Source organism: Chaetodon trifascialis, chromosome 7 (assembly GCF_039877785.1).
Source record: "Chaetodon trifascialis isolate fChaTrf1 chromosome 7, fChaTrf1.hap1, whole genome shotgun sequence".
Classification (NCBI taxonomy): Eukaryota; Metazoa; Chordata; class Actinopteri; order Chaetodontiformes; family Chaetodontidae; genus Chaetodon; species Chaetodon trifascialis.
The window spans coordinates 12,796,314-12,808,760 of NC_092062.1; the positions used below are offsets into that span (position 1 = coordinate 12,796,314).

At 43.5% G+C, this 12,447-nt stretch overlaps 1 protein-coding gene across 3 annotated transcripts in view; it reads right to left on the reverse strand.

Moving 5' to 3' along the window:
• Window positions 1–12,447, reverse strand: part of grb10b (growth factor receptor-bound protein 10b) — a 62,323-nt gene that overhangs the window by 36,477 nt on the left and 13,399 nt on the right. For 2 of the 3 annotated variants that reach the window (XM_070967065.1, XM_070967063.1), the window contains exons 2-3: window positions 11,855–11,980; window positions 4,380–4,476 (exon numbers count right to left, since the gene is read on the reverse strand). In XM_070967065.1, the coding sequence (XP_070823166.1) occupies window positions 4,380–4,476; window positions 11,855–11,905 (148 nt within the window). In that variant the 5' untranslated portion in view covers window positions 11,906–11,980. The remainder of the gene's footprint in view (window positions 1–4,379; window positions 4,477–11,854; window positions 11,981–12,447) is intronic. The other variant, XM_070967064.1, reaches the window with a different exon arrangement.

Below are 12,447 nucleotides of genomic sequence, written 5' to 3' on the forward strand. Positions count from 1 at the left end.
GATAAAATGGGTATGAAAAGGGTATTAACACCTCTTGAGCTTCATTAAAAAAAGCAATACTGTGTATTAAACTGATATAAGTGGAAGAAACATACACCTCCTTTGTAAGTCTCTTAGCAAATCCTTTAAGATGTGTCAACACTGTGCATCCATGTGGAGGTGGTTTAATGCTTGGTTAATACTGTGCTCTATAGGAACTTCTCACCAGTGAGTCATTTATTTAATCAGCTGATTCATGATTTAAACTGTGAACTGATTCAGCAAGATCAGATCATTTCAGCAAAAATCACTGGCATTACTCATAAACTAGATGAAATCTCCACCTGAGGTTTAAGATGCAAAAGTTTTTCATCTGAAACATCTTAAAGCTCCGGCCTAAACTCTTCTGCAGAAGTCTTGACCAAACATGAAACTCAGAAGGGTCAAAGGATAACACTGGCATGACTGTCTCATTTCTCCCATGGCTCGAGTTCAGTTACTCCTCTTCTCCTCCGACATGTTTGGCCCCCTCCCTCCTCTTCTGAGAACCTATAGTCAATTCAGTTAGGGGTAAAAATAGCCAAAGCTTCCTCTATTGTCTGAGCCACACTGAACACAGTGCCAACCAACTGTAAAACGCCTCACGTCCAGTAAGAATCTGCATAAAAGCTGTTTTGAATGTTTCTGATCATTAGCGAGCGAGACATGGTCTAAACAATACCATTGTGTTGATGGCAGATCCATATGGCTCTCCGTGTCTCCTTAATCCAGGAATGTAGTCTATGCATTTTTATTCATTCCTGCTAGTTAAAAACAAAGAGGAGGGGCAACCCTCCTGTAGAAAAGGGGAATGTAAGGGGTATGCAGTACATCAATTGAACACATACACACACACAGAAGACATACAAGGGGGATAAACAGCCTCTGAATGCAAGGCCAGCAGAGGGGTTTCCATTCAAAGGGATCAGGGAGGGTGTAGACAGAGCAGGTCTGAACTGTATAGCGTGGCCTGTATTGGGGGGGACAATACCTCTGGCGACACACACCCCCTAAGCAGTTGTTGTCTTATTCCGTTCAAAATTTTAACCTTAAAACTTGAACACAGAATATTGTTCTTAGCCAAGCTGCGGTGTGGCTCCTGGGACGGCCATGTTAGCCTGTTGATCGGTTGGTCGGTCCAGCGCTTTTGACTGAAATGTCCCAGCAACTTTTAAATGGATTGCCGTGACATTTAGTACAGACATCCATGGCGCTCAGAGGATTAATCCTACATAACTTTGACACTGGTTGGTTGGTTGATGGTTCTGGTTTTGAGTGAAACTTCTGAATGGGCTGAAATTCAACAAAAAAATATACTGTTTATATCATTTATCTTATGTGTCTGAATGAAAGGAAGGGAAGTCCAAGCAGAATAAGGAGGTGACAAAAACTTTTGCCGCTGCAGATCAGCCCGTTTCTTTCACATCACCTTGCAATCTGCAGACACCCCACCCTTCCTTAACCCCCTGTTAAAGAGCCCCATTCTTTTCAGGAATGTGGCCCCTCATTGTTTGTGAGTGAAAGTGTGTGTCTGTACGCATGCATGTGTGCCTGCACGTGTATGCCCATGCGTGCATGCCCATGGCATGTCACTCTCCCTCGACAAAGGCATAAGTGGAATAACTGGAGGTGGGAGCTTCATTTCTAGGCCCGAGATCACGGCTGGTCAGCCCCCGCAGAGCCACGCCGTCAGATTACTGCACTGCATTGGTGCCATTGATGGGATTTGTTGCCTAGCAGCTGCATGTCCATCTGAGACACCCCCTTATCACACCACATATACAAACACACAAATAAATACACATATGGCTGCGGCCTCGTTAGTGGGTCTGGGACGGCGTGGAGCAGGGTGTAAGTGCCTCGCCTCAGATATCTTAATGCTGGGACACAACATTCTGAAACACTGGCCAGTCAACTAAATAACCTTCAAAAACTCACATTCACATGACTTTATGGCACTATGATTAAGTTGTGACAGACTTTGCTGGCATTTCAAATGTTCAGTTACATGACATAACAAAAGTTCATAAATTCAATAAACAGTATTTTAGTGGTGGCATGACCTGCACTCTTGAAAGCTGTCTTCCTGCACGTATGCTTTCCTGACAGGTGAGTAGATGACAGTCACATCTTCTGGCAGTTTCTGACACTATTTGAAAGTTCATTTTATCACATAGGATGAATATAAATGAGAGCAACAGTAATCTGAAGGCTCTTCATCTGATATGTGTTTTGTGCTTGTGTGGCTCTAGACTCTAGTGGACTCTAGTGGGTCAACTGAATGAACTTTACTTTGAAGGTTCAGTGAGCAGATGAAAGAATAAGGAATGGCAACAAAAAGCATGTCAGGCATTAAAAGTGGATTTTAACCATGCAGTATTTTATGGGCCCAAACAGTGAATGCTTGTACTGATTGTTAGAATAAAGGTCGACAAGGCAGGAACTGTAATACCAAAAACATAGCACTGTTCCTTTAGACATCAGGTTTCCAGTGTGAACTACTGCAGAATTTGGGCACCTGCGCTCAAACTTCCTCCAAACACCCAACAAAAGCTGAAATTTGTTTTACAAATCTGCGAGCAAAGCAACAGATATGCTCTATTTCTCTTGGAACATATTAACTTCACCCTGCACCCACACCTCTTTTGCAGAATGGGAGACAAAACATGGAGATACCTACGTCCTGAGCATTTCCAAACTTCACATGTGGCCTTTGTGTGGAGAGCAAGTTCTATAACTCTATAGACAATGAACTCAGTTATATGACTGAAGTCACTCTGGCGTGTGGCGGGGAAAGACAACAGAGAGGGGACAGCATTCGTACAGTGCAAGCCTGTGACATCGCATCTGTGAGACACACTGGAGAGGACTCGTGTGTTACATCACGGCTCGGGACAACGTGGCCTCGTCATTTTTCTAAAGAAAGGCTGCAACATTTGAAAATACTTTGTAAAGCACTCACATTCGCATGCCAGAAATTCTAGCTTGCATGTTGGGAATATCATGTGGAGCGACTTCTATTTCTCGACATCAAATATTGGATTACAAATGCCTCAATAAGCCGCTCAATAGCATCTCATTCCAAACATAACGGCAGGTCATGTTCTAACAAAGCTGTACTGTTCCCTCCAAAATTAATAGGTTTATGACTCTAGCTTTACAGCAAACACAGCGAGCAGCCAGTGGCTCTATTATAGTCCTATAAGAATGAAGGAGCGGGTTTACTGGAAAACAAGTTAAACAACGTCAGCAAGGATTATCATCCTGCTAATAACACCAGAGGTTCTGGGGCTGAATTCAAAATCTCTGCTCAAGTGACACAGACTTTGAGCAACATACGTCATACAACTTGTGACACATGCTAAAAGTACTTAAACGCGTTAGCTCGGCGAGATAGGAGAGAGAGATGTGACAAAAAATGGAAATGGCCTACGTACTGTACTGTGCTCATAACTCAGGCTCCCACCATGTTTGGCATAATCTGCTGTCTCCATCCAAAATATCATTATTCAGACAGTGTAAACAAAAATGCTCCTTAGTTAAAGCCATCTCCACTCGTCTGCCTCTCCAGTCCTCCTGAGTTCCCTCTATCCCGACTGATCCTGAAAAATGACAATGTAATTTCTGCTCCATTTATTTCCCATGCCAGGGCCAAGCGTTCTAATTCACTCGTTGAGTCCTCGCAGACTCCCCGCCCTTACCTCCCATGCTGAGCCAATATTGTGCTTAAATCTCATGCTCCGATTGTCATGGATGAACCCTGTATGGCACAATTAGATAGACGGCGTAATTATAATGGCACCCTGTGTCCGTGCAGATCACCCTTTGAACTGCTGAAATGTTTACAGCGGAAGAGACCCAAATATATATTATCCCCCCGACCCACCCCAGGCCCAGCGGAGGATAATGAGCAGCAAGCCGTTCAACACACCGTATGAGACAAGGGATGCACATGCACACACACACACACACACACACATGCATGAAGCCATAATGCTACCCCAAGACTCCCAGGTCACTTCGATGACCTTTTTGTATTCTCTTACTCATAAAAATGAAAGGAGCACACACAGAAAGCTTATGTTACACCGACGCCATGTACAGTAAGTGTCAATAGTACGCAATATCACATGACGAGTCCCGTTACATATCTGAAATCTGATGCAATTTGATGTCGGACTGTAACCAAGCACGCTCCTCTGTGTCACTCAAGAATAGGTGGTTTAATGTGCAAGCACCAGCACACACACACACACACACACACACACACACACACACACACACACACACACACACACACACACACACACACACACACACACCCGCGCACCACACAAGCACAAGCACAAGCAAAGACCAACCTTGATGGTTAGGAGAACTCCGATTGGCCGATTGCTGGAAGGCTGGACCAATGAGGTCAGCTTGTCTGTGATTGGAGGACCGGTCTATATTGTCCTGCTGAGGGAGAGAAAAGACAGAAAAAAAGAGAAAGTTTTGTCAGCCAAAGACAAAAGAAACAGCATCTCTGAAAGTGAACCTCTCAAGAAGCAAAACAGAACAGCACAAAACCACAGAATAAAATAATATCGTATAGGTAGAAATAGAGCACACAGAATGCATAAAATCAGGTAAAATACAACAATTTAAAAGATGTGCAGCAGTGCACAAGCAAGGGGCGAAGCACAAAGGTTTCAGGAAGTCATAGCTAGTTGTAGCTGAAGTGAAGCGATAGTTTTAAGCTCTCTTTTAAAAATATTCATCAAGCTGGCTTCCCTGATATCTGTAGGTAGTGTGTTCCAGAGCTTTGGGACGTGATGGACAAGCGCTGAATCCCAGATTTTCTTTCAGCTGTTGCTGGAAACCTCCAATAAACCAGCAGCAGATGATCGCAGCGTTCTTGTGGACAAATAGTGAACGAGGGATTTAGCAATGTAGCTTGGTGCTAGCCTATGAAGGGCTTCGTATACGAGGATGAGGACCTTAAAGTCAATTCTGAATAAAATTGATTTGTTGTTGTTAACAGAGAAGAAATAAATACAAGTGGGATGATATAAGTATCCAACAACACAGAAGCAAAATGCTAAATACCATCATAGCGTGGTTAGAATTCCAGTACAAACACCAGTTGTTCAGAGATCGTGTAAGGATCATTTCCAATACAGACTAGAAAATAACACAGTGTTTAGCATCTAACATAAACACGTCCAAGCTGTGGAAGGGACAGCATGCAAGAGATGAAACTAAATCCTGGCAAGAGAGCAACATGAGGCGTGCCTCATCCAAAATCCAGAATGTGGGCTGGCAGCACGCAGTTTATCATTACATCATCGTCGCATTTTTAATCTATCTGATTCTTTTGACATGTTTCCCATGTGGAGCTAAGGTCAGGAAGGACAAAACCTAAAAAGTAATGTCAGTAAAATGGACATAAAAGTTCAACAAATCAAAAAAAAAAAAAAAAAAGCTGAAGTAAGATAACAGCTGCTCTTCGCACACGGCCACATCCCACAAACTGTGTGAACATGGCCAGGTGTGTATCAGAGCACAGACGACCAGCAGCAGTTTAAGAAATCATTTCACCACCAAGTCCCCGTCTGACTTTTTTTCTCTATCATATGTCCATCAATACAAAACTGCTCAACAAGAAAAAAAAACATAATCCACCACAAAAAATAGCGTGTTTAGAAACATATTTGTTTTTGATTTGTTTCTCACACTAACAACCACTAACCACTGAGAGTGCAACTGCGGGTTACCCATTGAGAGAGTGTGTGTGTGTGCGTGTGTGTGTGTGTGTGTGTGTGTGTGTGTGTGTGTGTGTGTGTGTGTGTGTGTGTGTGTGTGTGTGTGGGCGTCCCGCGCTGAGCAGCAGGAGCAGGAACAGAACGTACTGGGGCAGACTACTGTGCTCAGAAAAACATCACAACCGACGATGTCTCTATCACAGCGGACCTCCTCTGATGCCGTCACAGAAGCTGCTTGGGTTGCTTGTTCTGCCTCATTTAGACCGGCGTCAGACAATGCAGGCATTCTTTTACACAAGCTTTCTCTATCACAGAGGTTATTCTATGTTATTTTCTATGGAAGACATGTTTTTTTTTTGTTTGTTTGTTTGAGTAACATGCCTGCAGAGCCACTGACTTACTGTGATTACGTGACAATGGTCCTGGTAACAATCATGTAATCCTTGAGACCCACAGACAAGGTGTGTCTTCTGGACAGTGTCTCATTTAATGAAGCAGATCCAGGCTGTGCTTTAAGATGGCATAGGTAAATGTTCAACAGTATTTCATCAAGTTCATCACTGTTTAAGCTACCAGCTTCTCTAAATGCTTTGCCTCGTTCCCTTTGTCTAAGCGCTACACCCTCACAGAAATGGACTCTGACAAACACTTAAACAAATTTGATTACATTAATTACATTCCTGTACGATCCACTTTGAAGGCAAAGCTCAAATCTGCGTACAGAAAGACGCATTTCTAAAGCTCATATACTAACAGTTTTTATGGCCTATGGCACCTTTAAAGTAACTTTACAAACAAGACTGGATTGGCTGTTTCAGGAGAACTGACTCACTGTGAGAATAAAGCTTGAAGTAGAACTCCACTCTGATGACTCCATTCTTCAAAATGAAGGCTCGGCTGCGTAGTTTGGAAATATATAATCCATGATTTGCCTACAAAATGTTTAGTTTTAAGTTATAAGAGTTGCTCTCTATCGTCTGTGCTGGTGTGATTGTTCAGACTGAACTGGATATAACTGGAGGTTGAGCATCAGTATATAGTTCTGTCCGCCGCCATCCCCTCCAACCCCTCTTCTATACCAACTAACCCAACCGCATCCAATCATTACATTGCATTGTTCTGTCTTTGTATTGTCTCGAGTTCCAGCCGTCTTTGCCGGACTGAGAAAGAGATTTCAGAGCTTAATGGGACTAACTTTCTTTGGGATAAAAAAAAAAAAAAAAAAGTCAAATAAACACAGCGTCACCCCATTTGTTCCCGTGACATAGCAAACCCCATCATCAACACACACCGTCTGGGGGTCCAGCTACCAGACTGTGACTGATCCCGACCCAGTCACCCAAATAGGCCTGGGACGCTGGTGTGGTTGGTGGGATGGTACAGCACAACGGTAGTGTGTGTGTGTGTGTGTGTGTGTGTGTGTGTGTGTGTGTGGGTGTGTGTATTCAGGACAGGATGGTCATGGTTCAGCTCCACTGAGCAAAAACGCAGAGACTCTTTCAGACCATATACTGGTCTTGAATGCTGTTTTGCATGGCTGTCTGGGAGTAAATGAATTAAAACACACACACACACACACACACACACACACACACACACACACACACACACACACACACTAAAGGACCTATAGAGCACACCTTGATCTCAGACAGCCTTTGATGCGCCCACAGACAACTGACAGAGTGTTAACTTGGGGGTTTAATCCTATAGATACTGGTCCTTTAGCATAGTTCTCAGCCATGCCACTGCCTACTGTATCTCTGCATTTGGTTAAGTTTATTGGAACCCAATAAGGTGGAAGACTAAAAAGAAGAGAGAACGTTTGAACATAAAAGCCGCCATTTCTTTTTTTTGTCTGCTGAAGAAAAAACACAGATGTCTTCTTTTCTTTTTTATTCTCTTCATTTTCTCATCCAGCTTCACTGTCTCCCTCTTCTTTTACACACATACACAAAAGCACAGGCGAACACACACACACACACACACACACACACACACACACACACACACACACACACACACACGTGTTGCTTAAGTTCTTAAGGAAGGGTCAAAACAGGACTGAAGGTAGGCCAAGTTTTGACAAGAAGCATGTAAGGATCCTTTCATATTGATGAAGTTGAAAGGAACTCCAAATAAGAGTCAAGGGGTTGAGGGTTCAGCTCTTTAAAAGGGGTCAGTGGAAGGCCAGAGACAAGGTTAAGGCACTGAAAGCAGGACAGACACAAAGATCTGGAGACTGGGCCTCAAACAAAGGGGAAAAGACTGAGACGCATGTCAAAGCTACGCCTTTAGAGGAGGTCAGACTGAGGTTAAATGTTATGACCGGGGACCGAATATGACCAACACTTGACTGACTGAGAGGCTGTCGGCTAAGAAGGAACAGCTGAGAATGGACTCGATCCACACAAAACATTTCCAGTTTAACGGTATAAAATTGAATTTTCCTAGAAGCTGCCTAGAACTACATATTCTCAGAAGGCTTTAAAGATGTGGAAATCTTACTCAAAGGGTCCAAGACTTGCTTCTGGCAGGCCATTCTTGCTGACAGCAATAGCGCTAAGTGAGACAGTCAGGTTACAACATACATGAACACCAGACAGCAAGTGGAAATCCCGTCTTACATAATTAACCAGAATGAGATCAGGGGGTCAAACTAACGTGTGCTCTAGTGCTTCGTTGATCTGTTTGTTTATACAGTAGAAACTCCGTAGCTGCTGTCACAGCTCAGCTGAGCCACTGACAAGCTGGACCATGACATATGTTTACATAAGGTGTTTATTCATTCCAATTAATCTATTCCCCCACCATTATGTTGCTGTTATTAATAAAAACATCAACATAGAGTGTTATTTTGAAGCTCCTGCTACTTCTGCCCATAAGTGCAGGGATAGGTGCATAATGCATGCTTTAAGCCCCTGCTGGCCCACGAGCCTGAACTGGAAAAACTGTGTACGGTGCATAAAGGAACACTTTTTACATACATTACACTGTGTGAAATGCTCCTCGTACAAATGCAATACAGTATTCACGTTGAAAAAGCGCAAGTAAAACAAATGCGATCCAGTGATATCTAGGAATACTGGCAGGTTATGGGAAACACCCCAAAATCTTGTTAATGTTTAGCTCCAGATAAAACAATCGGGCTATCTCAGGCTCTCGCAGCAAAAATTCTGCTGCAGTGCTGGAGTCTGCTTGTTTATCCAGCGATCCAACACAGATTTGAGGCAGTTTAATACACTGGAAGGCACACAGAGCTTTTATACATGACAATATTATTTTTTGGCATACAGGGATTCCTTGAGCTCTGCTTACACAGCATTTAGGTGCAGAATCCAGTCTACATATGAGCACCGAGTTAGTTTTACGTTCATATAATCTCAGAAAATGCACTGTGGCTACAGTCGTCTCTGCATTAAGGGGTTTTTAATCAGCTATCACCCAGCTGCTAACACTCTTTTTTTCTTTTTTCGTACCATATCAGATTTGCCTCGTTTTGCACATACCATCATTTCTGCATTTAGTCACGATCGCACAACAGAAACAAGATTAAAGAGGCGATATAATCCCTTGAGTTTAGTATGAATGTTATCTTCACTTGAATCTGTTTTGAATTGCTGCTGCATTTTTATCAGGGAAAAATCTCCCATGACCCAGGAATTTCACAGTGAATGGGTTTTCTCATTCAGCCAGTCAAGGTACATCTGTTATAGCTGAATGCTTTGCAAACAGCAGCGCGAGTGTGCGTCTGTCTGCGCGTGTGTGTAAACTAGAGTGTGTGTACATTAACGTCTGTACACTGTAGCTCCGGCAGCAGCCATTCAAGCCGGTGGTAAAGATGAAAGCAGAACGAAGTGATTACTCAGACGATCCCCAGTTGATTCCCATTAAAATCACACGACAAAATGTTGAGGGCTTGGTGTGTTTGAGGGTGTCTGCGAACGCCACGGGCACATATGGGAAGCAGAGACGATTAGCCTCCAACCACATATAATGATTCACTACGCCAAAGGGGGTGTCACCTCAGCCTCAACTCCAGCCTACTCTTTGTACTTTTATTTTGTTGGGTTGGCTCCTTAAACGGTTCTGTTGGTAAATGTATGCCTCATTAAAAATTATGCTCTGTTCACATTCATCTCTGCAGCTGAAGCACCACGGCACAAATGCAGAAACAATACACACACTAACCACCCTGACTTCACTCACCACAAACACAAGCATGCAAGCACACACACACACACACACACACACACACACACACACACACACACACACACACACACACACACACACACACACACACACACACACACACACACACACACACACACACACACACACAGATCATTGGTTTCTGTCTCTCTAAGCTGTGGAGATCTGGGAGACTCAAGCAGGTTGAACTCTCTAGCAGCTCTGAGGTCAAAGGTCAGAGATAAAACCATGGACCAGATGACGAGCAAACAACAGACTAGCTTCTGATCAGGCTAATAGTGCTACTGCCCTAATACAAATGTTTGGAAGCCCTTTGCTTTACTGAGGCCAGTGGGAACAAATCTACTAAACCTTAACCCCAATGTCCAGAGGTCAAGCCTTGCCTTGCTCGCTCAATAACAAAGCAGCACATCAGGATGCAAGCTGATGTTTGGAGGCCTCTGTTTGTGCTCGCAGCTCAACGCAACACATCAGATATGTCCCTCTATGATCCATATGCTCATATTGCTCTGAATCTGGATTCTACCCTGAAATTCAACCTAACAAGATTAAAAGGCACCAGAGTCTGCACCTCAACCTCAGCAGCCGAGCCTGAAGTGCACAGTGGCAGAATGTGGTTCCATTTTTAAGAGCAATGACATATTTCTGATGACAATCAACACAATCTGTCTGTACCCAGGACACACAATACAGCACAACCCTTTATTCACAAGGCTGGACAGCTGTTCCCAGGTTAACCACGGGCTGCTTCTAATAATGCACAACTAAACAAAAATAGGATTAGGACAAGGGTCTGACTTTTCAGTTCAATGACAAACACAATGAAGCAGATATTTTCCCACAGTAGATTCAACGTGTTTTGCTGTGCTTTTGTTTGGCTACGCTGAGACTCGCTGAATACTGTGGAGCTTCCTGTGATGTTTTGGCATTATAACCAGGTGAGCTGCAGTCAATCGCCCCAAACACAGGATCAAACCATAGTAGTGCCGGCAAGAGGAAAAACAACTGTTCCATCATACGTAAGTGGGTATTTTTCAGATTTGATGGGGTCGCTGCTGATGCGTTGGATTTACAGGAACGTCATAGGACATCCACTGCACAAGGAAACACACTAAATGCACTGAGCACAAAAGACCCTATTCTACGTATTTGTTTGTGAGTGAATGGGCCGACCATAGAGTCAGAATGAAAAGAGCAGCCATTTCCTGGGGGTGTGTCAGCCAAAAGAAGATGCTTTTGTAGCTCTGTTGGACCAACACTGTTCAAAAGTCGACCCCACCCCCCCAGGCCCTGCCCCCGCAGCTTTTTAGCCTCTCTTGACTCTCACTTTAGGCAGCTCTAGACAAAACAGGACAAACTACAACCACTGCCTCTCCACTGCATATGAACTAACTAATAAACCAAATGCACTATTAAGAGCATCTAAAGGTCTGATTAGGAGAGGCTGGGGAATGACAGCAGTGACCTGAATCCACACCCTCACTATTTCTTAGAATTCTTAAAAGCAAATCTAGAGAACCTGGAGTATTTTCTGGATGGTTTCTTATTGGCTTCCCATCTTGGCAAACAAATTCCCAAAAGATATATTCCTGAATTGTTACCTCTGCCATGTGGATAAACAAGTTGAACACTGGACACTGCGACAGATGCAAAGTTATTTCAAGTTCTTTAAAATCTCATCCAGACAGCCGGTGAATCCGTTCTGGAAAGCACCTCATAGAGTGTGGCTTCGCACATTAGTGTTGGCCGTTTCATTTCTAGTCTTAAATGGAAACACGTCATCTCTACAGACACTGTTTGAGCGGTTAAAGCAGCATATAAATTCTTCTAAAGACAGACTCACTGGAGACAAACCTACGATGGAAATTGCCACTTACCTGATAATTTGGATGATGCAGGAAATAATCCGGACATCCGGCCACAGCCATGTTTTGTGTTTCTCAGCTCTTTCGTACAATTTGCTCAGGGGGATCAGTTTCGATACGAGATGGACAGAGCGGAACCTGCAGAGGAAGAAGAGCAGACAAATGGAGGTTAGTGGAAAACTACAACGGAAGGAGGGGGAGGGTGAGAAGGTCCAAGAGAGGAAGGATGAAGGAAGGAGAGGAGGATGACAGAAGGAAGATGAAGTCTCGGTTCTGAGGAGACAGATATAGCACAGAGCACTTCTTAACCCACATAGACCCACAGTAAACAACATCAACGAGCAACAAGGGAGCAACAGCGGTAAGTTGTAAATTGCGAGACGTAAGCAAAATAACTGAATTGCATTCAAAAGCCACTTCAGTACCAGCGTACCTCCTTCAGATTATGATCTGTAAAGCTGTTTTGCAATACAACCAATTATTTAGCAAAAGGAGCAAAAAAACTAAACTTCTTAGAAATCAATCAAATCCAGCTTTCCAGTGAGGTCAACGTGGTTCAACGGGAGTTACTCAAACTACCCGGTGTTCACATTTGTTTATCAGGT